The sequence below is a fragment of the Lepidochelys olivacea genome (genome assembly GCF_965140295.1).
Source record: "Lepidochelys olivacea isolate rLepOli2 genome assembly, chromosome: 11".
NCBI classification, from domain to species: Eukaryota; Metazoa; Chordata; order Testudines; family Cheloniidae; genus Lepidochelys; species Lepidochelys olivacea.
Genome location: NC_140421.1, coordinates 78504249 through 78529732, shown reverse-complemented (window position 1 = coordinate 78529732; position 25484 = coordinate 78504249). Strand labels below are relative to the sequence as shown.

The window sequence follows — 25484 nt, the reverse complement described above, 5'->3', positions numbered from 1 at the left end:
CTTTCTCCCCATAGCACTTGCAGGAGCTGATCTAGCTCAGGGAAAGAGACTGCTCCCAGGAATGGGACAGTGACCAAGTGTCCCAGCCAGAGAGCCTTAAAGGGGCAGAAGAAGAAGGAAGGTGCAATGAAAGCTGTCTAGGTAACTAAATATCCATCTATCTGAGTTTTACACTGCTCCCCATCACTGTAGGTCAGAGCATCTGCTGCATGTAGTGGCTCTCAGCCTTTCCAGACGACTGTACTCCTTTCAGGAGTCTGCTTTGTCTTTTGTACCCCCAAGTTTCACCTCATTTTAAAACTGCTTGCTTACAAAATCAGACATAACAATACAAAAGTGTCACAGCACACTGTTACTGACCAATGGCTTCCTTTCTCATGTAATTATAAATCCATTGGAATATAAATATTTTACTTACATTTCAGTGTACAGTATACAGAACAGTATAAACAAGTCATTGTCTGACCTTTTCGTTTGTACTAACTGTGTTAGTGCTTTTTCTGTAGCCTGTCGTAAAACTAGGCAAATATCTAGCTGAGTTGAGGTACCCCTGAGAAACCTCTGCATACCCCCATGGGCACACATGTTGAGACTGTGCCAAATTATTATGAATTGCTGTGACTGATGTATATGAATGTGGCAAGCATAAGTTCGGTGTGGCTAGAGGATTCTGGGAGCAGGACTCTCTTAGCATTTGATAAATGGAGTGGAATACTACTGGAAGTGCTGAAACTGCACTGGAGTGGTTAACAACGGCTCAATGGGCATGTGTGTTTTAACCCCGAATTTGGGAATATTTCAGCAGCGAACCCACTCAGAAAGTAAAGAACACGTGAGATCATGCGATCAGTGAGCCTGGTGACATGGCTGACATGGGTCCGTGTGAGGTTATCCAAAAAGGGTCATTCTAAGAGCTAAAGTGAATGATTTATGAGAGAGTAAACTATGGCTGAGCTTTGGTCTGTGTGTCTGCTTTGCAATCCCTTCCAAAATTATGAAGTAAACCAATAATAAAACACCTATGAGGCACAATTCTGGAACATGTGGCTGCTTTGAGAACAAAAAGGTATATAAGTGCTAAGCAAAGTAAATGAGTCAGATTAAGTCCCCAATTAATATCCAAAGAGGTTCGAGACTGTGAGACAGAAGTCATCGGGGTAACCAAAACCCTGCCTTGAGGGACCTTTTCAAGACCTTAGAACCAAAAGTCATCAGGGTAACCAAGGCCCTGCTTTGAGGGACAGACCAAGTGCCTGAGAGGGGAAAGAAGAGAAGAAAAGAAGTCTCCATCTAGAGCTGGTAGTTATACCTGCTTTGTTGGCCAATCAGGATACTGTGTAAGGCCAATATAGTTACTGAGGGTTTATGCTTGGGGAACTGAGGCTTATGGAAAAGAATGTATACCATGTAACCTTAACTGCTTGTGTGATTCTCTCTCAAATAAATGACTGTGCATTAAGCATATTGGTTTCCGAATTCACACTGGTATCGGTAAACACCTGCTCAGCTGTGGGTTGTTAAAAGATCCATTTCAACACCACGTACCCCTGGTTACGAACCACAGCCCTAGTGGACTTCATGGAGTTTCTGCCACTTTTCCCTGTGGTGTAGGGATCTGAAAGCTCTTAAAGGGAGAGGGTTATATTTTGCTTACGTGGCGGCTTTTGTTAAAGTTCCCAGACTCGTCTAGGTCCATTTACTGCATCATCGCTGGGGAGATTTACTTTCCTTTAAATAAGGTGAGAAAGAGAGAGGAAAAACCAGTTGCTTTCCACTGCCTAGTAACTAAGCGAATATACTGTCCTAGGGAACATGTCAGAGGGATACGCCAAAATGAGCTTCTGATTCTGCTCTTTCAGAGATTCTGGTACTGGGAGGGTTTCAAAATGCCTCAGTGGGTTTAGTCCTGCTGGAAGGAGCCAATTAGGTCTGAGCTGTAATAAAGTTTGGAGAAGCAGGTTGCAGTGCCCCGGCACTAGTTAATATTAAACACAGGCTATAATTAAACCTCACAATGTGGTTGACGCTTGTTCCATATACTGGACTGGACAGCTGACACTAACAGTGCCTTCCTTTGTGTCAGTGTACAGCTTGTGCAAGTCTAGTGGGGGAGGCCTGTGGCTGCATTACAGAGCTGTTACGAGAACAATTTCATTTCTGACTGCAAAGCAACCAAGTCTGCAGAAGTGTGCAAACCATTGCTCATGAGACCACCTTGTAGCTTCCCTTTGCAAAAAAGTGAAAGACAGTGACTAAAGAATGCTTCCGACAGTGATAACACACAAGCCAAGAGGAGAGCAGTTAAGAGGGGAAAGGCTTTTTAGTCAAACTGTTTAAACACTTCCTTTTTTGTTTTTAACACACAATTTAACTCTAGTGATGAATAAACATTTCGGATAAAGGAATCTTTGTTAAAGATTAAACACCCCATCAATTAAGGAGCTCATGAGAGCCAGGGTCTGAAACATCCAGCAGGTTTCCCAGCAAAACTAGGGAAGGGCCAGACCTTGGGAATGTAGAAAACCAATAAACCCCTCTCTATACATCAAAACAGACCAAAAGAGGGGACAAGCCTGAGGGTGGGAGGGGGAGATGTATTGCTGGTGGTAGAGTGGGTTTTTTGCAGGTCACTTTTAAAGTAGGATGGGTCATATGGGATTTCAAATCTGGCCCTGAAATATACAGTGGCCTCTGAGGCTATGCAGAAGTGGTGAAGGGGCATTATAGATGTATCTAAACAACCAGTGATAGATCCAACCTTGCTGTAAATCTTTAGCCGATTCCCAGCTCACACCTGTCTTGCTGGACTCACTGGAGACAGGCTTTCAGGAGAAGTGCCAACTCTTCATGCTCCATGGCCCTAATTCCTTCTGGCAGAGGAAAGCCTTGCTCTAGCAACATACCAAAGCCCGTACTTAACTTTATGCATGCAAGTTCTACTTAGTCACCCACACACTTAAGTGCTTTGCTGGACTGTGGCCTAAATCAGGATTGGGACTTGTAGAACCAGCAATAATGGCAGGAGAAGGCCCATTATTTGCATCGAGAAGGGCAGCTACTAACAGCCGCATGCGCCAAAACATCTGCTGTCCATGGCTACCAGGGCTGGTGAAATAAAACATCGGTGTCTTTCCAAGAGCTCGTCCTGCACCGCGGAAGGCCCATTTTTACTTGTGCTTTTGCAAAATAAAGACTACATTTGGCTGACATTACTCTTTATGGAGAGCAAGAAACAGCTTAGTTTACAGAACCCAGCTCAGCTCATCTCATTTTGGAACTAACCAAGAACACTGCAGTGAGTGGATCTTGCCACAGCAGGCAATAAAATCAAAGCTGAAGGAATCGTGCAAGCAACTGGAGAGAGAGAGACTGATGTGCCATTAGATAAAAGGAAAGGATTAAACACTAGTAAGAATTCACAGACAAAAACTAAGCTGGAGTTAACTGCAATGTAATAACACAGTGGTATGAATTCTCAGCCTTATCAAAATAGCACTCACTAGAGAGGCAGAAAATTCAGACTTCAGATTGCAGTTAAAAGAAACAAACATTAGGAAGGTTGGGAACTCACAGCTAAGGCACCCAAAGGATGCCAACTTCCCAACATCCCTGTCTTTGCTCCCTTCAAACCTATTTTTTCTCAGATGAGTAATTTTTGGTTCAGGGCTGTCATAAACGTTCCTCTCTCCCCCATCTCTGGGAGTGGATGTTGTGACTTTGGAGAAGTCCCTGGACTTCACCAGTTTTATCATGCAATGGTAAAAATATGACCCACAGAGCTTTGGTTCCAGAACGGCTTCTCATAGTAGGTTCTTCTGAGACTTTGTCCTCAGATGAACCTCAGTGAGTGTTATGATTTTATGGCCCGAGTTACATGTGCCCCTCCTCCCTTGTTGCCATGTGAGGCCCTGAATGGCTATTAAAATCCAAGGGACTTTTCACAGGAGCACAACACTTTGCTCTTCTCTAGCATCTCCCATGCAGGGATCTCAATGCACTCTGTAGCTATTCGTGACAATGTCTAAACGGAGCTAAGGTTGTAGCTAGGGTCCTTCAGCAAAAGAATTTCACTGGGGTTTGGAGTAGAAAGCAAATTCGGGAGAGGAGCCATTAATCCTAATATTAAGACCATCCAGTTACATGAGTCAAGAGATTTATTAAAGGTTATTGGAGGTTTATCAAATGGGGTACAAACCCTCAGTCTTTACGGCAAATGCCAACCACTCACTGGGTTTCAGAAGAAAGTTCCCATGCAGGCAGATTATCACATCATTGTCCACTACGGAGATTCTTGCACCTTCTGCTGGAGCATCTGCACCAGCCACCGTCAGAACCAAGATGCTGGGATAGATGGGGTACAGGTCTGAGCCAGTCTGGCAGGCCCTACGTTCCTATAGGGGTCCGCAAACAGCAAGGTTCTCAGTGGGATCCAGCAGCAGTTGACACTCCACATGTGCTATATCAGACTTTGAACCTGTCACCTGTTCAGGCATGAATATTGCTGGTACTGCACTTCAGAGCAGGGGCATTTCCAATCCTTGTTTTTCTCCTGAGCTGCTGTATGTTTTATTCAGGAGCAATGGAAGGAAATATTTTTGAGATGGCCTCTCTTTCACTGAAAGTAGCAGCTGTTAGAAAGTTGCTTAGAGGCAAGGATGGTTATAAAGAGCCCTGGCAGAGAAGGATGAGTGAGCAAAGAGCAGGTGAAGTGGTCCATGGAGCAAAATCACAGCAGTTTGTCAGGTGGCTGCAGAACTAAAAGATCTGATCGCCCTGGTATTGTGTGATGTGTGTGTTATAAACATGGAGAGAGATTAGACAAAATTACCCATGCTGCTCACAGTCATCAGGTTGGTCAAAGCCGGAGACATGCCTGTCCTTATACTCGCCAACTATCTCAAATTGCTTGGGTTTGTAAACCCAGCCCTGGGTTGGCGCAGTCCTGATCAAAGTCCCAAGGAGCAGGCTGGGCTCTTTAAAACAAAAACTGTTCACCACCTAACACCTCCGTGGTCTCTGTGCTGAGCAGTGCAGGAGAGGCCTGAGGCAGATGCTGCTCTCCTCCTGCCTTTCTCAGCTGCACTGCCCCTGCTGAAGGGCAGAATATAGATAGGCAATGAGAAATATGAAGAGGCTGGAAAAACTCTTATAAAGAGAGATTGAAACGATTGGGTTTGTTACCTTAGAAATTAGAGGTGGAACTCTCTGCCACAGGAAGTCATCAAGGCAAAGTACTTAGCAAGATTCAGAAAGAGAGTGGACATTTATACAGATAACAGGACTATCCAGAGTTGTAATGAAAGTTAACAAACATTTGCGAAGGGAGAAGCCTTTTGTTTCAGGGCTTAAAACAATCTCTAAGTATTAGAGACCAGGATGAGACCTATGTGGGGGTTAGGTCACCCCACATCTGTGACTGTAGGGTCTTACACCTTCCTCTGAAGCATCCAGCACTAGCCACTGTCAGAGGCAGGACACTGGACAAAATGGACCTTGGGTCTGAACCAGTATGACATTTCCGATAATTGTGTAAGGGAAGGAACTACATACTTCTTGCAAAGCCTTGTGGGAAATCTGTCATGGGCATGAGACAACTGCTGGTTATAATATAGGGATAGATGAGGTTTGTGAGAATTCTAGAGATGGCTTTGGACTTGGTCTAACTTCCTCCTCACCTGTACTGGCACTTCTCAGGATCTTACTGTCCTCTGGATCCTCAAGATCTGGGACACAGAGTTCTTCCCCTTGTTCCATTTGGGAGGTCACATCGGCTTTAGGAATCAGAAATCCCACGCATGTTAATTAAAAGAGATGAGATCAGATATTGTAATACAGATGTTCTATGAGCATACAGCCAGCTGCTGTCTTTACTGGGGGTTGTTTTATCAGAAACGATGGGAAAGAGTTCATGGAAACTCTGAGAAAGTCTGACAGCTGTTGGGAGATGTGGTCCCGAGAAAGATTCAGGGCCCTCCACACACACTGGGGCCTGGATCCCAGTCACAGTGCAAACATTCAATCACTTGCTCATTGCTAAACCTGCAGAGATACCTGAATAGCTCAGAGCATGAAGCCAGAAATGAGGGGATTCTGTCTGTGTATGCATGAACATGGACAAAGTAAATTTCCCTATTAGCAGCTCCGGGGATGGGGAGATCAGAGAACCCCATGGAGATCCTGAACCTCTCTGTGATTGGGTGTGGAGGTGACTATCCCTCTCGGGTGGGTTCTGGGGATGATAGGCCTTAATGCACCAGAAATCCTATAGAGCAGGAAAAACCCTGGCCTAACGCCAGACTGGGCACTTCATGGACCTCACAGCTTTTAATGAATGAGGGAAAACAAGCCCTCATCCTGTGAGCTCAGCATCTCCTCATTCTCCTGTGACAGGGCCCTCGGTTGGATACACAGCCTCCTTTTCGAAGGTCACTGGCACCTAACCCAAGAATCTGCTGCTCAGTTCCCCTGCTGCAGTGACCATCACAACCACCCCAGACTGTCACATTTGTGCTGTGTGCGCGTTACGCCCTTTGGTGATGGTGAGTTCCGTAGCCCCGCTTCAGACCCAGCTTCCAGTATGCTCCTAGTTCTAGACCACCCCCCACCCCTCCCTCAGCCCCGCTGCTCTCCCCTAGACATTGGTGCAAATTACCGTCAGCACCAGAAGTAATGTTGACTCTGGAAACTGGGACCATAGCAAACGCTCTCTGTGCTGACAGAACCAGTCCCCGGGAGCTCCTTGCTCGCCCATCCCTTTGCTGCTCCCCCTGCCAGGCTCCACAGGGCCCACGTTTTAGATTTGGCAGGCCTGGACGATTCAGAGAGACTCTTCTGGGGATCTTCAGGTGTCATCCATCTTCCTGGGGCCGAAACAATTCCCCAAAGCTCCCTCGTGTCCCGGAGACCGAATGTCTGGGTCCCATTGGGGAATGCCTGCCCCCTCCCATCTCGCCTTGTCCTCAAAAGTCAGGCCAACTCTTCCCAGTGCCTGCTGCGTCCCATCGCCCCTTCCACCTCCCCGGTGTATTTACAGCTCCTCCAGGACAAATCCACCACCCGCTCCCCCCGGGTCTCCTATCCGAGCTGGCTCCATGACGGGGCGCCCCAGGGCCAAACCTGGCCGCCTCTCTGGCGAAAAGGGCAAGCGAGGCGCTTTCAGCAGGGTCTGAGGCCACTTCACACCCTGACCCCGGGTCGCTGGGGGACTCTCCCTGGCCTCACGGCCCTGCAGCCCCAGCCCAAGTCAGCTGACGCCCTCCGCCGAGGGGAGGCTCTGAACCGGGCTGGGAAAGAGCCGCCAGGGTGGGACAGGGCCCCGGGGCCCAGCACGGCGGGAGGCGGAGGCAGGCCCTGGCGTTGCCTCTCTCGGCCCCTCTCCCCGCGACAGACGCTGCCGGGGCCCTGGGCCTCTGCCTCCTTCGGCCTCTGCCTGCCGCGCCCCAGGGGCTGCCCCGGCCCTGCCCCGGGAGCCCCGCCGGGACCAGGCCGCCCCTTCCTGTCTCCCTCGCCACAACCCCCGCCCAGGAGCGGGATCCGCGGGCCCCGACGGCCGGGGGCAGCGGGCCGAGGTAGGGGACGTGTCCGGCGGCGGCTGGGGCGGGGGTCACCAGGGGCGAAGGGGCCTGGCTGGGGGCGGGAACCCGCTGCAGCTGGAAGCCAACCCCGCGGGGGACGGGACGGGGGTGAAACGTGGGGAGGGGCCGCCCCGGCAGCGGGGCCCCAGGCTCCAGCCAGCCCCGTCCCACAGGAAACACGGGCTTTCTGAACCAAACCCTTAAACTCTTCCAAAGTGTCCCTCCCGCCGGCACTGACCGCAGTGTTGACACCACCAAGTGTTCAAAAATTACGAGGACCCCCACCCCTCCCCAAAAAAAATCATGAGAGTGGCTTAAAAATCATGAGCTTTAAAAATAATGCCGGGTCCTGTTCTTCGCCTTCCGGCCTTGGTGCGTTCCGAGGTCATAATTTTATGCTTTTTCTGCAACCAGGAGAGCGAGAGGCTTCAGGGGGAGAAAGCTGTGATTCTGAGGTAATAATGACAGGTTTCAGAGTAACAGTCGTGTTAGTCTGTCTTTGCAAAAAGAAAAGGAGGACTTGTGGCACCTTAGAGACTAACCAATTTATTTGAGCATGAGCTTTCGTGAGCTACAGCTCACTTCATCGGATGCATACTGTGGAAACTGCAGTAGACATTATATACACACAGAGACCATGAAACAATACCCCCTCCCACCCCACTGTCCTGCTGGATAGCCCGCAGGACAGTGGGGTGGGAGGGGGTATTGTTTCATGGTCTCTGTGTGTATATAATGTCTACTGCAGTTTCCACAGTATGCATCCGATGAAGTGAGCTGTAGCTCACGAAAGCTCATGCTCAAATAAATTGGTTAGTCTCTAAGGTGCCACAAGTACTCCTTTTCTTTGAGGTAATAATCTGATTCCGGCAGAGCACTTGGGACTGTAAAAAGCACCAGCTATTGTAAAAAGAACAGGAGGACTTGTGGCACCTGAGAGACTAACCAATTTATTTGAGCATAAGCTTTCGTGAGCTACAGCTCACTTCATCGGATGCCTTCAGTAGAAAATACAGTGGGGAGGTTTTATACACACAGAGACCATGAAACAATGGGTGTTACCATACACACTGTAAGGAGAGTGATCAGGTAAGGTGAGCTATTACCAGCGGGAGAGCGGCGGGGGGATGACGACTTTTTGTAGTGATAATCAAGCTGGGCCATTTCCAGCAGTTGACAAGAACATGTGAGGAACGGGGGGGTGGGGGCGGTGAGGAGGAAGGGGGCCTCTCCTGCTCGGGGCCTCTCCTTCTGCTCCTCTACCCCCACGAACATGATACAGTTCTGTGGTGACCTAGAATCCTATTTTCGACATCTCCGACTCAAGGAATATTTCCAACACACCTGAACAGCAGACTAACCCACAGAGACCTTCCTACCAACACTACAAAAAGAAGGATTCTGGGTGGACTCCTCCTGAAGGTCGAAACAACAGACTGGACTCCTACATAGAGTGCTTCCGCCAATGTGCAAGGGCTGAAATTGTGGAAAAGCAGCATCACTTGCCCCATAACCTTAGCCGTGCAGAACACAATGCCATCCAGAGACTCAGAAACAACTCTGACATCATAATCAAAAAGGCTGACAAAGGAGGTGCTGTTGTCATCATGAATAGGTTGGAATATGAACAAGAGGCTGCTCGGCAGCTCGCCAACACCACTTTCTACAAGTCATTACCCTCTGATCCCACTGAGGGTTACCAAAAGAAACTACAGCATTTGCTCAAGAAACTCCCTGAAAAAGCACAAGAACAAATCCGCACAGACACACCCCTGGAACTCCGACCAGGGGTATTCTATCTGCTACCCAAGATCTATAAACCTGGAAATCCTGGACACCCCATCGTCTCAGCCATTGGCACCCTGACAGCAGGACTGCCGGCTGTGTGGACTCTCAGGCCCTACGCTACCAGCACTCCCAGCTATCTTCGAGACACTACTGACTTCCTGAGGAAACTACAATCCATCGGTGATCTTCCTGAAAACACCATCCTGGCCACTATGGATGTAGAAGCTCTTTACACCAACATTCCACACAAAGATGGACTACAAGCGATCAGGAACAGTATCTCCGATAATTTCATGGCAAACTTGGTGGCTGAACTTTGTGACTTTGTCCTCATCCATAACTATTTCACATTTGGGGACAATGTATACCTTCAAATCAGCGGCACTGCTATGGGTACCCGCATGGCCCAACAGTGTGCCAACATTTTTATGGCTGACTTAGAACAACACTTCCTCAGCTCTCGTCCCCTAACGCCCCTACTCTACTTGCGCTACATTGATGACATCTTTATCATCTGGACCCATGGAAAAGAAGCCCTTGAGGAATTCCACCGTGATTTCAACAATTTCCATCCCACTATCAACCTCAGCCTGGTCCAGTCCACACAAGAGATCCACTTCCTGGACACTACAGTGCTAATAAGCAATGGTCACATAAACACCACCCTATACCAGAAACCTACTGACCCCTATACTTACCTACATGCCTCCAGCTTTCATCCAGACCACACCACATGATCCATTGTCTACAGCCAAGCTCTACGATACAACCGCATTTGCTCCAACCCCTCAGACAGAGACAAACATCTACAAGATCTATATCAAGCATTCTTACAACTACAGTACCCACCTGCTGAAGTGAAGAAACAGATTGATAGAGCCAGAAGAGTACCCAGAAGTTACCTACTACCGGACAGGCCCAACAAAGAAAATAACAGAACACCACTAGCCATCACCTTCAGCCCCCAAATAAAACCTCTCCAACACATCATCAAGGATCTACAACCTATCCTGAAGGACGACCCATCACTCTCACAGATCTTGGGAGACAGGCCAGTCCTTGCTTACAGACAGCCCCCCAACCTGAAGCAAATACTCACCAGCAACCACACAACAAAAACACTAACCCAGAAACCTATCCTTGCAACAAAGCCCGTTGCCAACTGTGTCCACATATCTCTATTCAGGGAACACCATCACAGGGCCTAATCACATCAGCCACACTATCAGAGGCTCGTTCACCTGCACATCTACCAATGTGATATGTACCAGCAATGCCCCTCTGCCATGTACATTGGCCAAACTGGACAGTCTCTATGCAAAAGAATAAATGGACACAAATCAGACATCAAGAATTATAACATTCAAAAACCAGTCGGAGAACACTTCAATCTCTCTGGTCACTCAATTACAGACCTAAAAGTGGCAATTCTTCAACAAAAAAACTTCAAAAACAGACTCCCAATGAGAGACTGCTGAATTGGAATTAATTTGCAAACTGGACACCATTAAATTAGGCTTGAATAAAGACTGGGAGTGGATGTGTCATTACACAAAGTAAAACTATTTCCCCATGTTTTATTTCCCCCCCTACTGTTCCTCAGACGTTCTTGTCAACTGCTGGAAATGGCCCACCTGGATCATCACAACAGGTTTTTTTTTTCTTCTGCTGGTAATAGCTCACCTTACCTGATCACTCTCCTTACAGTGTGTATGGTAACACCCATTGTTTCATGGTCTCTGTGTGTATAAAATCTCCCCACTGTATTTTCCACTGAATGCATCCGATGAAGTGAGCTGTAGCTCATGAAAGCTTATGCTCAAATAAAATTGGTTAGTCTCTAAGGTGCCACAAGTCCTCCTGTTCTTTTTGTGGATACAGACTATCACGGCTGCTACTCGGAAACCATCTATTGTGAGACACGTGATTAAATCAGAAGCGTTGGCAATACTGGAATGTTCCCTGGTCTTTGTGGGCCAGTGGGTGTTTCGTAGCCTGGCCAGGGCTGAGCTGGTGAGTTCAGTGCTGAGCAGCCACTGAGTGGGGGATGCTGGATGTCTCAGGGGCCAGTGACTCCAAGGTGGTGGCCGTGTAGGCAGCAGACATTTTTGACCCCTCATTAGAGGACTCACTACAGGGACGTCATGCAGGGGAATAATGAGAGTGTGCAGAGACAAAGAATTCAGCTAAATTCCGTGTCCCTGCCTCTCTGCAGTGTAAGCATGTAGGTTACAGTAACATTTGTAACAATGACAAGCCCTAAAGGATCAGGAAAACTTACTGAGCAGAAGCAGCCCCTAGCTCTTCAAAGACACCCCCGGTAAGGCTATGTCTACACTGCTGGGAGAGCTCTCCCAGCCACAAAATAAAACCACCCCGAACGAGGGCAGTAGCTTCGTTGACAGGAGCGCGGCTCCCACCAACGACGCACTGTCCACACAGGCGCTTTTCATCGTTAAAACGTTTGTCGTTCGGGGGGTGTTTTTTCACACCCCTGAGCAACAGAAGTTTTAACGACGAAAGGGCCAGTGTAGACAAAGCCTAAGATAGCAGAGCCAAAAACGTCAATACTGTCTACACTTCGAGCGGCACGGCTGCACCGATACAGCTGTGCTGCTGTAAGATCGCTTGTGTAGCCACATTGTGCTGAAGGGAGAGCGCGCTCCCGTCGACATAGCGAGCGGTGGTAGCTATGACGGCAGGAGAGCCTCTCTCGCCGACATAGTGCTGTGCACACAAGTGCTTATGGCGGCAAAACTTATGTGGCTCGGGGGGTGGCTTTTTTCACACTCCCAACGACGAAAGTTTTGCTGACGTAAAAGTGCTATGGTGTAGACAGGGCTTTAGTTAGAAGGGCCCAGAGGCGGGTGTGGGAGTTAGTGGACGTGTTCAGTAGCTGTTTTTAAAGCTGTACGGACAGATTCCACTGAGGGCAGACAGTCTTAGAGGTTTCCCACATTCACCATCTGCAGATGGCGGAGATTTGATTGCAGTAAGAGCACACCTAACGCAGAGAGACCCTGGTTATCAGTGGGCAGGAGGGCAGACAGTCTTAGAGGTTTCCCACATTCACCATCTGCAGATGGCGGAGATTTGATTGCAGTAAGAGCACACCTAACGCTGAGAGACCCTGGTTATCAGTGGGCAGGATCGAACTGGGGACCTCTGGAGCTTAGTGCATGAGCCTCTACCGCATGAGCCAAAAGCCAGCTGGCTGTTGGCTAAGACTGTAGAGCAGACTCATTAATTGCTCTCTATGGGGTCTCAGTGCCACTGGATGGGACAGGACACCACACTCAGAAGGTGTTGGGTTACACCCACTCTAGCTTTACCACTTCCAGCAGGCTAAAAAGTGCAACAGTGTGGGCTGCACATCCATAACGTTCCTGTCTTTTCCAGGGTTCAGGCAGAAGGCTTATTGCTGTAGTTTCAGCTGCTGTTTCTGCTTGCTCTGTGTTGACAGGGAACATTCCCAGACAAGGTGGCTTGAGAGAGGCTCAAGGGACTGCAAACAAAGGGTTGCTATTTCAGCACACTAGAGGGAGTGCAGGAAGTTGTTAACCAGCTCAGGAGCTGTTTGGAAGCTGGTGTGGAAGTTTTCATTAAGGGCAGACATTCCCCGGCATGTGTCTTTAGTTAGAAGCTCAAAGCTCCTTACCAATCTCTAGTGAGTTCTATCAGGGATTGAAAACTGGCAACCATTTGAGCACCGGTAGGTCCAGCGCAGCCCAGCGAGGAGAAGATGGAGCTACCAGGGGTAATGTAGACTGAATCTGTGGGTTGGCTCTCAATAGAATTTCCTGTAATTTTACAGATTGGTCTGCGGCATTTATATGTTAACATCTTTAATTCCAAGAACGAAAATAAGTAATTTCTCTTCCTTGAGTAGATGCAGCCGTGTCTTCCACTTAACTGTGTGCGCACCCAGAGCGCTGGAGCCAGAGAATTTTACCAAGCGGTATCTGTAGAGGGGCGGCCCATCCCCCAGCTACATGAGGGGCCTGACCCCCCACAGTTCCTTCTTAGTGCCCATGGCTGGAGTCAGAGGTCTGTGTGGTTTTCATCCTTGTAATCCTCTATTCAGTGACTTTTTTCAACTTGCGTGTAGTTCATTAGTACTCCTAGTATAGTGTGTGTGTGTTGGAGTTTAAGTGCTCCTGGGTGACGCTCTCCCCAGAGGTGAAACATTGTGTAACCCTTCTGCCAGGCCAAGTTGATAGCAGCAAGGGCCGGGTTCAATACACAGGGGTTCCCTCTCATTAAAGCAAATGCAAAACTGGCTCGAGCCCCCACCCAGTGACCTGGGAAAATCTTACACACCCCCTGGGCGCCTCAAGGAGGCAATACTTCCCCTCTCGCAAGCACAGAGTCTTGGTGTAGTAGAGAATCTTTAATAACATGAGGCAAACAACATCAGCATTAAATTGGGGAAACACCACAACTAGTGCTCATTAACCAAACCATGAACACTGACCCACCCCAGAAAATTTGGGCCACCTCCTTTCCCTCAGGCTCTTGAGTCCCAGAACCCAAACGTCTCTTGAGTCCAGCAATCCACTAATCGCCCAAAGTCCAAAAAAAGTCCAGCCCCGGAGTTCAAAAGTTCACCTGCAGAGTGTTACTCCCCAATCTGGCTAAAATGTGCCTGGGTGTGGGGGAAAGAGGTAAGGGGCACCTTACGTGTCCTGAAGCTGACTGCCCCACAGGGCTCTGCTCCGCTCCACCACGACCGGCTCCGCTCTGCACAGCTCACCGTCTCACGACCGGCTCCGCTCAGCTCGCCGTCTCACGAACACACCGCTGTCTCACGACCGGTTCCAGACAGCTCGCCGTCTCACGAACACACCGCTGTCTCACGACCGGCTCCGGACAGCTCGCCGTCTCACGAACACACCGCTGTCTCACGACCGGCTCCGCTCAGCTCGCCGTCTCACGAACACACTGCTGTCTCACGACCGGCTCCACTGCACACTAGAACTTCCAGCTCCCCCCTACTTGACACAGTGCTCAGTGATTTCAGCTCTCAGTGATTTCAGCTCATAGTAGTGGGAGCCTTAGTGCTGGTGCACTATAAGGCTGAAGTGAATTCAGCACAATACCTGTAACAAAACTCTTAATAGACCCAAAATTAGCTCTGACATTCCACAGTGGAGAGAGACAGAGGTGCAATTGGTGCTTCAGGCCCTCACAAAAGGGGCCTACACCACCAGGCACTAATACCTGTCTCAAGTCTCTCTCAATTCACAGAGTTTTGGAACCCATGTCCCTTGCCTAGTGAGTGCTACTCAGTTGATGGTGAGTCCTCCATCATAACAAAAAGGCCAAGTACAGTTCCAAGCACAGTTCCCATAATCAGGGTACTAACAATTTATTCTTCCCGCCCCAATAACAGAGACACTGGGGATCCCACAACAGCCAAAGTGACGATTTGGGCAGTTATGGCCTCATTCTAGGCAGGGTGGGTGTGCCTATGCAAATGAGATCAGCCCCTGAAGTTCTTTTCCACAACTTGCCACACCTCACCACCAGATGTCAGGGTGGAGCCCACCCTGTCTCTGCTTACAATTGTTTGGGGCAGGGGAAGGGCGGTCTCCACACCGATGCTGGCTGAGGCCCACGGCAGGGAGCAGTGTTTGGTTTGCAGCTCGTTCCCCAAATGGACTCATTGAACAGGCCACGCGGCCTGCTTCAGCACGAGGCCTTGTTGGCTCGGAAGTGGCCTTTGGGGTCGGAAAGAGCTGCTGCTTTATGTCCTGGGGCTGGCACCTCCCCAAAGAGTCCTTCCCCATTGAGTATGGCATGGAAAAGGTCCCATGAGACCAACTGAGGCCATGGGGACTCGTCTCCCTCCTCCAGAAGGAGCGTGCATTGGCACAGCGTGAGTGCCGTGTGCAGGATGGAGCAGGATTTGTCAACAGCTCCCCAGCACTGCGCAGGGAGGTCAGAGATCCCTTACCATTGACTCCGGTTCTGGCCCCAGGGTGTCCATTGACCCCGGTGCCGACGAGGGCAGTGCTGGCCCTGGCTGTTTCTGTATCAGGCAGCAGTGGACCCCCTCTGCCTTTCTGTCCTGACCTTCCACTTGGTCCAGGACTTTGCCAGACTTGCATCGTTTACAGCCCTGCTGACTGGGCATGCTGCTGAACCTATGAGTCTGTCAGCGCCACACCCCAGTGTTTCCTTTCCACATTCAGTGGAAATGGGGCTGGTACGGGGCTCCCTCCTCAGCACCGGGAACTTCTTCGGTATCCTGTGGCTGGCTCTGCCAATGTTACTGTGCCATCAGTCACCGCCCTCCTCTTCAGCACTGTTAGTTACTTCGGTACCGATGCTAACTTTGGGGTCAACACTGCTCCCGGCACCGCAAACAACGGAGCTGTACTCAGTGCCGTCAGTACCATTTCCATCATCGGCACCAGCCCCCTCTGTTTTCTTGGCTACAAACAAATCGGACGGTCTGGGATTTCTTGGTGTCTGAGTCAGGATCTTACTCCTATTCTCCAGGCAGCCAAATGTTTGATCTAGTTGTCAGTATAATACCTAGGCCGAGCCTGCATGAAAGTAGATGATCTTTGTTTGACAAAAGTCCCAAAAGTCTCCCTTATTTTGCGAGGTTTAAATATAAATATTTTTGGGTGTAGGCTCTATGCTATACTCTTCATTTTAAGGAAAGTAATGCATCTCTCATTGGTGATGTTAATCCGGCTAGGGTTCATTGTCACTGCTGTGCTGTACTGGTTTGTCTTTGGAGTGTTATTCAGTAAAAAGAAACAAATGGGGGGAAAAGAAATTTGGAACTGCTAATTGCATGTGTGTGTGTTTGTGTGTGTGAAACTGCTATGTTGAAAACTGGTACTGGAGTCTTAAGAAGCAGAAAAAGAAAGCAAATCCTGTTATCATTACCACTTTTTAGTATTTAGAGGGTTCCTATAGAAAACCCAGCTGTAGTCTGCAGGGAGGATGTGAGTTCATGGCCTGTCCAGATACATTAAGTCAGAGAGAGTTCTGTAGCACAGAATCGGTAAGTAAATTGCAACCGATACAAGCATAGACTTACCTCCTCTCTCTGTGGGTTGCACAAGCACAGTAGCCCATGTCACCACGTCTACACCGCTACTTTTAGCCGTGCCGGCGTGGGCTAGTTATGTCTCTCCGATCTGCAGTCACACATCTGATTGAAGTGGAGACATACCCAGTATTGCCAACTCTGGTGATTTGATCACAACTCTGGTGACTGGGGGGGGTCCTGTCTCATGAAAACGTGACAAAAGGTGCCAACTCATGACTTTTCCTTTATTCAAAATGCCCATCTCCCCTTACTATCGGTGCAGCTGGAGCCTGCAAGATGGCTGCCATCTTCTAATGTGAGGCTACCCTTCATAAAATTGACTTCCACCTCCCACTGTTTTCCATGGGATTGAAGCCAGGCCCACAGGTTGAAGGGGCTGGACAAGACACAGGAACTGTGAGGAGCAGTAGAGACACCATGACAGGGGGATGGGGAAAATGAGAGGGGAAGAAGGGCAGTTGAGGGAATGTGGGGGCAGGAGGGAGGCTGAGGGGGTGCAGAGAACAGTCTCCTTCCTGCAGCCAGGGGAAGGCAGCGTTGTCAACTCAAACTCTCACAAACTGATCAAGAGTCTAGGATCTTGGTCCCTGCAGGAGCTGTCACCCTGATTCAAAAAGTCACTGCAAACCCACAATCTTCTGGGCTGGGCATGTGGGCAGCGTTCTGTGCGAGCTCTGTAGGGCTGAGGGTTCAGATCTGACCTGTATGGCCCTGGAACAGCTCTCTCTATGGGCCTGGGGGAATGGGAGGCAGGGAATGGCGAGTTGGATTGTGCTGCTGGGACCCAGGTAGAGGAGGGAGCAGGGGGACTTGGGTAATACGAATTGGATGACAGTTCCTCTATGATAGGGCTGAGGAGATGGTAAATGGAGTCGCTTGCATGGGTTGTGTCCATTAAAGGTTGCCTTTTCACGTGGAATTCTGACACCCCCAGTGGCAGAGGAACAGAGGAGAGTTAAAAGTCGAAAGACAGATGGAAAAACAGGGTTTGATATAAATAACCCCTCATGATCTTTGGTTTCTGGAGGCTGGCAATACTGCGTGTGCGGAGAGCTGAGCCAGGTGGGGTTCAGGGGAATAGGCACTGGACATAGCAGGGGCTCAGCGGCTGGCTAATGCGGACCCCTATGGCTCTGAGCACTGAGAGCAAGTTCAGGAGTTCTACAGTTGTATAATATCTTGGGAGATTTTTGTGAGAGATTCCACAACCATGTAATTTACCCTGAGGTGTTTTCTCCCTCCCCCCTGCCCAGCACTGTGTCTAATTACGATGTGATCTCGCAGATGGAACGAGGGGAAGAGCCGTCGGTCCGGGAAAGGGAGAACCGAAGAAACACCTGTACAGGTAGGGCACATGGGAGACTGATGTCAGGAACCTGAGATGAGGGAGTAGAAAGCTAGGGTTTATTGGCAGGTGTCGTATCCTTGTGATCTTCCAGTAATCCTGGCTGCCACCTTCTGGTAATTCCCTCTCATGGCCACTTGTCCTCCACAGAGTTTGGATGGCATGAGGTCGTAGAATTCCCCCCCCCCCCCTCGAAGGAATGGCTGGGGGGATTCTGCTCCAGATTCCTCAATCTCCCAAACAGTTATTTTGGTTTGCACCCTCCCTGCCCTGTTTGAGGCATCCTGGGAGCGACTCACTTCTGGCTCACTCTCTCTATCCCAGCAGGTCAGGGGACGGTGAGTGAGAATAAGAAGGAGAGTCCTCAGCAGGGAGATCCTGAGCAAGTGGAATTTCATGGGACGTTACTGGGAAGATCCAAAGAGAAGGGAAATTTCTGCTCTCTTGAGCAGGGCAAAGCTTCTGAGAGTCCAGGTAGGTCCAAAAGGGAGCAAAGAAACCCTCCGGCAAAGAGACTGGGGAAATCCATCCCACTTGGGGGAGGTGACCTCAACGACCTCACAATCCTGCAGAGACTCCACCCAGGAGAGGGAAAGAAGACGTGTCCAGACTGTGGGAAAAGCTTCCGTGGGCGCTTAGGTCTTACTAGACATCAGAGAATCCACTTGGGCAAGAAGCCCTACCAGTGCCTCAGCTGTGGGAAGAGCTTCATCCGGAGCTTGCAGCTCGTCACCCACCAGAGAACCCACACGGGAGAGAAGCCCTACCAATGCCCCCAGTGCGGGAAGGGCTTCAGCCAGAGCTCCAACCTGGCCACGCACCAAAGAGTGCACACGGGGGAGCGGCCCTACCGGTGCTCCCAGTGCGGGAAGGGCTTCAGCCAGAGCTCCGCCCTGCTTGCCCACCAGCGGATCCACATGGGAGAGAGGCCCTACAAGTGTCCTGAGTGTGGAAAGGGCTTTTATGCGCGCTCCCCACTTATTGCACACCGGAGAACCCACACTGGCGAGACGCCCTACACGTGTCCGGAGTGTGGGAAAGGGTTCCGCAAGAAAACCAGCCTGAATGTGCATCAGAGAGACCACCCGGCGGAGGAACAATGCCCTGACCAGGGCTGTCCCCAGTGAACGGCATCCATGGCCATTCCCACAACACATGGGGGTATTTGGCTTCTCAGCACCATCTGTCTGCACATCTGTTGGGTCAACTGACTGCGGGAGCCACCCCTAAGATGACTGGTGGTGATCCTCTAGCAAGTCCTAGGCAGAGGAGAAGAAGCCCGCATCATCTCTTATTTAACTGGTGCATCCCCAGCTGCAAAGCTGCCAAGCCCTCTGTCTCTTGTCAACATGGGAGGAGAGAGGAAAATCCCTCCAGGAGCTCCTTTTTCCTCAGGTGGGAGAAAGCTACGTGGCTCAGGCCCTAAACTAACTCAGAACACCTATCGCCACCCACCCCCAGACCTGGGCTGGGCTGAGCTCTCAAACTGATCCAGAACTGGAGCTTGATTTTGCCCAAACAACCTTAATCCTGGCCACTTGTGGAAATACATTGTGGTACAATTTTAATTTACACTGTCACATACCATTTTTCCCCGCAGGGCTCCTGCCTCATTCAGTGCCCAGAATGGATGTGTCGGGCAGCCTGAACTATGGGGGTCTCTATGTATGCTGCCGATTATAGAATCTACCCTCTATTCTTTCCCTGCCCCTTGCCTTCTCTCTCCAACTTGGGTGCCCAGGGTCATCTGGGGCCACCTACATCACTTTCCTAAAAGTGCCTTGAATTGCCAATGGAGCCAACCCCCATTTTCTGCCTTTCGCCCTGGCAAGCTCCTGGAAATTCTGCCCTGACTGGTCTGTGCATCCCACACCATTCATGATGACATGCTAGCCCAGCTGCTGAGGAGAGCCCTGCAGAAAGCAATAGGGTGTTAGGGGACAGGAAATGGAGACCTGTGTCTCATCCTAATGCTGTCTGAGCAGAGTCTGCAGTCGGTTCATTCCGTTTTCAAGCTAGTTCTTTTAATTGTCACACCCTCATTCCAGTGCCAGGGAGGAACAAATCTCAGGCAGAAGAATAAAACAAAAGCAGAAAAACTTCTGCCAACAAAACCCATGTAACAGATTGATTGGGAGCAGTTTTAAGCTTAATCAAAAAGAGCCACTCTTAAATTGAAATAAGCGTATCTATACAGGGATGTGCAAAGTTTTAACTGAAAGAGCTTAAGTTCCCACCTTAGGTTAAAGGGGTACAAGCCCTCAGTGCAGCCTTGCCAACCCCAAGCGTGCAAAAATCATGAGTCCAGCCCCCAAAACATGAAATTTGGCTTAAAAATCCAGTGATGTTTTAAAAATAATACATTTGAAGTTTTTTATTTCTTCTGGTTTCTGAGTCTTTAGCGTGCACGTGCTTCACGTTTTCAGACTTTTCCCTGCAACCACGAGGGCTAGAATCTCCCTTAAAAAAAAGGAAAGAAAAGAAAGTTGAGCTTCTTATTCAGTCTCTTGATTCTAGCAGCTGGGGCTGGAAAACACCAAATATAATGAGAGCTGCATTACATTTTTAAGAGTTGGTAACACTATAGTTAAATCTTCTTCTTCAGATAGATGCAGCCGTGTATTCCACATAGGTGTGTGTGGACCCAGCAGACTGGAGCCTCAGAAATTTGCCTACCGGTACCTGTAGAGGGTCGTGCTTGCACCTCATGGCCATAGCCCTTCCCCTGGCTACATGAAGGTGCAACCCCAACCCTCTCTCAGTTCTTATTTCTTAGTCAACTGTAACATCCCATGTTTAATTCATTCTTTTAAACACTGTCAACACTATCACCTAACCAGCTTTATTTGACCTTCTGTAATTTCTTAGTTGCTTTTGAAATTCTATTTTGGCTAATAAATGGATACATTTACCATACTTCCCCAGTCTGTATTTTAGCTGAGGAACAGATATAGAAAGAACCTGAGGGCTTGTGTGCTGCTGAAGAGCTATTCCAATGGGAGGGGTTCTTCTGACAGCGTAGGCACTCCGCCTCCTCACGTGGCAGTAGCTAGGTCAACAGGAGAATGCTCCCGTCGACCTAGCGCTGTCTACACCAGGGGCTAGGTCGGTTTAACTGCGTCTCTCATGGGTGTGGAATTTTCACACCCCTGAGTGGTGTAGTTATATTGACCTAATTTTGCAGTGTAGTCTAGTAGATAATAGGTTAATTAAATTAATTGTCCAATATGGTTTAGAATGTGTATTTCTTACATCACGCATCTTAATGAGGGATGAAGTTCAAAGTCTAATCGTCAATGCTAATATGAAGTGCAGGCAAACATACTTGTCTTAAACCCAAATTAGTTATATATACAAAGCAAGATTAGTGCAAAACTAAGGCTGCTTGTTTCAGATGAATGCAGAGAAGAAAGATGGCTCAGGGGTTAGGGTCCTAATCTAGCCCTTGAGAGAGACTGGTTCAAGTTCTTGCTCCACCATAAATTTTCTGCATGAACTTGAGAAAGTCACTTGGGCCCAGTTCCACAAAGGTGTTAGGAGCCTAAATCCCTTTATGGATCTGGGATTCTGGGCCCATCCGTACAATGGGGATCACAGCACTTTCCAACATCACCGGGGAGTTGTAAAGGGAAATACATTAAAGCTTGTGAGGCGCTTGGATATTGCACTAATGGGGACTATATAAGCACTTACGATAGAAGAACTGCAGAAGCTAAGATTTCTATAGCAGGGTTTGCTTAGCTATGTAAATCTGTATTTTATGATATAGTGATGTACAAGCACCAGAAGGGTTAAGGGAGCCTGAGAGTGTCAGGAACCTCAACCTCACTGATTGCACCTGGGGAGGGTGTGGTCCGGGGAGGGGGGTGGACTTAAAAGAGGAGAGAGAAGGCATTTGGGAGAGGAGAGTACGTAGTGTACTCCCTCTGTCCGGGAAGTGGGATGATAGACGGCTAGAGAACCATAGAAATGTAGGGCTGGAAAGGACCTCAAGTGGTCATCAAGTCCAGATTGATCTGCTAAGGACCAAGTAAACCTAGACCAGCCCTGGCAGATGTTTGTCCAACCTGTTTTTAAAAAGCTCTAATGATGGAGATTCCACAGCCTCCATAGGACGCCCATTCCAGAGCTGACCTAGCCTTCTAGTTAGAAAGTATCTCCTAATATCTAACCTAAATCTCCCTTGCTAGAGATTGAGCCCATTACTTCTTGTCCTACCTTCAGCAGACATGGAGAAAAACAGACAGGCTGCCCCTGAGGTGAGCCAGCAGAAGGATCAGGAGCTGCTGCGGGACCCTGGACCCCTGGGAAGGCAGAGAACTGTCGGACCCTGACTGTGGCATGGAGTGAGGATGCTGATGATGAATGAGGCTTGCCTGCGCAGGAATGGGATGGCCAGACGAGCCTGACTGGGGCTGAGGATTTAGTTATGATTCTCTGGGACGTGTTAAAGGACTCTGTGGTCCCAGACGGGGTCAGACTCTTGAACATGGCATGGTCGGAGAGTCAGGCCACCCCTGCGGCCAGCACAGGCTGAAGAACACAAGAGGGAAAAGGAAGCACAACTGCTGCAATGCCACATCGGGGGTGTGTGTGTGTGTGTGTGTGTGTGTGTGTGTGTGTGTGTGTGTGTGTGTGTGTTGGGACAGCAGTTTTGCGGCAGGTCTATATTTACAACTGTTAAAATCAGACTGCATCTTGAACAAGACAAATGGTATGGAAAATGTTCGAAGGAACCTAAAAGAATGGTAATGCAAAAGCTATCTTAGCGGTGTAACTTTCATGTAGCCCTGCTGATATTTTGCAATGCCTATGACAGTTGCATTACATCTTTGTTCACATTTAACTTACTGAGATGATGTTGAATCAGTGCTGGAAATGTAAAAATGTTAGTGACAATGGCAATGAAAATCTGGTATGTGCAACCTTTTCGCCTGCAATGCGTTTTATATAAAAGTTTATATGTGGTAGGAGGAACCTCACCCCCCCCCATGACAACAGGTGTTCTTGTTTTGCTCAGTTTAGGAATATAGGAAGCGCCATGCCAGCTCAGACCAGCACTCCGCCTAGCTCTGACAGCAAAATATCTGAGGCCCCCTCTACACACAGGTTTTGTACCAGTATAACTATTTTGGTTAGGGTTGTTTTTCCCACTAATTGTACTGGTACAATCCTAGCATGGAAGGTGCCTTATACTGGTATAGCTTCCTTCCCTTCCGATACAGGAATACGCTACACGATTGGCATCACCTTTGTGTTGGTATGTGGGTGTCCACACCAGGGGACTGCTGCCACTTTAACTATACCAGTATAGTTTCACTTCCAAATATCAAAATATTGCTACGTGGAATGAAATCTCCTGGTATTTGTGTAACACTACTTTTTGTTTTCTAGTTTTGATAATTCTGAACTTTAGAGCTTGATTAAAAAAGTAAAACTCCATTCATGCAAGACTATTCTGCTGACTAAAGGCATTAGAACGTGATTATGTTATGTAGAGATGCAGAAGATGGCTATAGTAAGAGACAGAAACTAGATCCTCTTCCCATTTGTCTTCTGCCCCGAATATGTGAATCCATATAACTCACAACCGGCTCAGCTGTTAGGCGGTTACACTGAAATAATTGGAACTCTGAAAGGTACTACAAACGCCAGAGCCCAGCCCTGTTCTGTGCGATAGGGAATTTAATATAAACAAGTTGCAAAGGATTCGATAGATAAAGAAAGATGATTCTCTTTTTCGGGGGAAGGAAATGGACCTTGTAAGATCTCCTTGTTGCTAGATTATTTTGTGCAGTTCTGCAGCAGAGCCATGAGAGGGAGCATGAGACCTAAGACACTGGCACCTCCCGGGCTTCCTTCCCGTCCGGACACCATGTCAACCCGGAGCCTGCCCCCGCCAGACAAGTCCCCCAGGCCAGCCTGCAACGCCCTGGTCTTCTGAAAGCCTGAGAAGCACCCAGGGTTTGAGTCTCCATTGCTGTGTCCTTCACGCCCACACAAAGTGAGGACAGGCCTCTGCCAGTGCTGATTTGGTAGCGTTTGCACTCCTCTTGCATTGGTGTAAATATCTAAGCAGGGCATCGGAGAATGAGGCCCAGACGTAGAAATGCAGGTTAAAGCAGTGTTAGGCCTTGTCTACCCAGAGACTTGCTCGGGTTTAAACAACCATAGGTTTGTTTTTAAATGCATTATATAAGGGCTTTTGTCTATTTAAACTAACCCAACGCCGACCAGATTTCAAATGATTTAGGAGGGTCCCAGTGTTGTCAACTTTGCCTAGTTTATTGCAAGTCTATTAATATTTGTTTTCTTAAAGTGTTCACAATGCCAGCTGCTGGCGCACACCCAGGCCATAGGCGTGTTCCCTGGCTAGCCTGGGAGCAGCAACATGGTCTTGTGCTACCCTCTGCACAGCCCCAGAGTAAGGCCTTGCTGGGGAGGGTTGTGACTAGTAAGCTCTGGCTAATAGCTCTGGGAAACAGCTTTAAGGAAGAGCAGCCTCTGGGGCCCAGGATTTAAGAGGTTGAAAGCTGATGTAAAGCCACTTTTGCCCCAACCCGCCACCAGGCTGCACCTCCCGAGACATGCAGCTCAGAATACCCGGTGCCAAGGTCTTTAGCTCCTAACCCTTCAATGTCAGAAAATTAAAAACACTCAGTCACTGCCTTATCTTCACTTCTGCCCCCCGTGACAAGGTAGGGCCAGGTCCTGTGCCCCGACTGGAGGGTTAGGGAGAGCTCTATGGCCTGCCTGTACGCAATGGCAGGCCCAGGTGGAGGGGCAGGATGGATCTGAGCCCTGGCTCTACCCTTACCTTAGCTCTGGTTTTGTGTGCGCACCTTGAAGTGTTTGGGCACAGCTGTCTGTTCATCACGCACAGGCAGAGCCATCCCTGGGTATGGCGAATCGGAGTGACCGCCCTGGGCCCCGTGCTTTGGGGGGCCCTGCAGGAGGTGGGCAGGCGAGTGGGGTGAGGAGGCGGGAAGAGGTGGGGCAGGCAAGTGGGGTGGGGAGGCGGAGCTGGGGTGGGGCCTGGACGGAGCCAGGGGGAGCACCCCCCGGCAGTTTAGAAATGTGACAGTAATTCTTTCCCCATCGACTGGCCTTTTATATTTAACAAACATTTATTCCTCACTTCCCCATAATTTTTGCTTAGTTCTGTGGGCTTTGGATCAGGTCCCCGGCAAGGAAGTGAGTGTGAGTCTTTCCATTGATTTCAACGGGCTTTGGATCAGGCCCAGGCCCAGGGGCCAGCCCATCAGCATGCTTACTGTGGGTCCTTATAGTCTATGGCGTCTACGTGGGAGTCAGCTGAGAATTCCACATTTGTTTTTCTGGTTTTGTATGTTTCAGAATCAACCCAGCAGCTACAAAGGGGAAGATTACACAATGAAATCAGCTGTTAGAAGCAGCTGGATGCATTCTGCCCTTGCAGAAGGTGTTTTTCTGTGCAGCTTTGTTTGCAAGTGAACCCCTGTGATTAAACTAGAAGCTGATGGCACCCCTCCCCCCCCACAGATCTCCTGCTCTTGTTTCTTTTCTCCCATAGCAGAGTAGACCTGCCAGTTACTATCCCGTTGTCAGGCAGAGCCTGGTGCGCATACGCTTATAGAGAACAAAGAAATAAATTGGCTCTCTCATCTGCGGCTGCTGTAAAAAGGCCTCATTGTATTTTTATCAAGAAGAGGGTGGGGTGCAAACAGAA

The 25484-nt window shown here is 49.1% G+C and overlaps 1 protein-coding gene across 12 annotated transcripts in view; it reads left to right on the top strand.

Annotated features, from left to right (window-relative positions):
* LOC311528250 (uncharacterized protein) overlaps positions 1 to 21994 on the top strand; it is a 34613-nt gene extending 12619 nt beyond the window's left edge. For 3 of the 12 annotated variants that reach the window (XR_014713551.1, XR_014713553.1, XR_014713554.1), the window contains exon 4: positions 15 to 1460. Coding sequence is in view for 7 of the 12 variants with exons in the window: in XM_084643038.1 (XP_084499164.1) it covers positions 6537 to 6539; positions 13252 to 13409; positions 17685 to 17776; positions 18101 to 18903 (1056 nt within the window). In the remaining 5 variants the exon portion in view is untranslated. Of the gene's footprint in view, positions 1 to 14; positions 1461 to 6390; positions 6540 to 12867; positions 13138 to 13251; positions 13410 to 17684; positions 17777 to 18100 lie in introns of those variants that run through there. The other 9 variants (XM_084643038.1, XM_084643035.1, XM_084643041.1 and 6 more) reach the window with 9 other exon arrangements.
* Positions 21995 to 25484: the final 3490 nt, after the last annotated feature.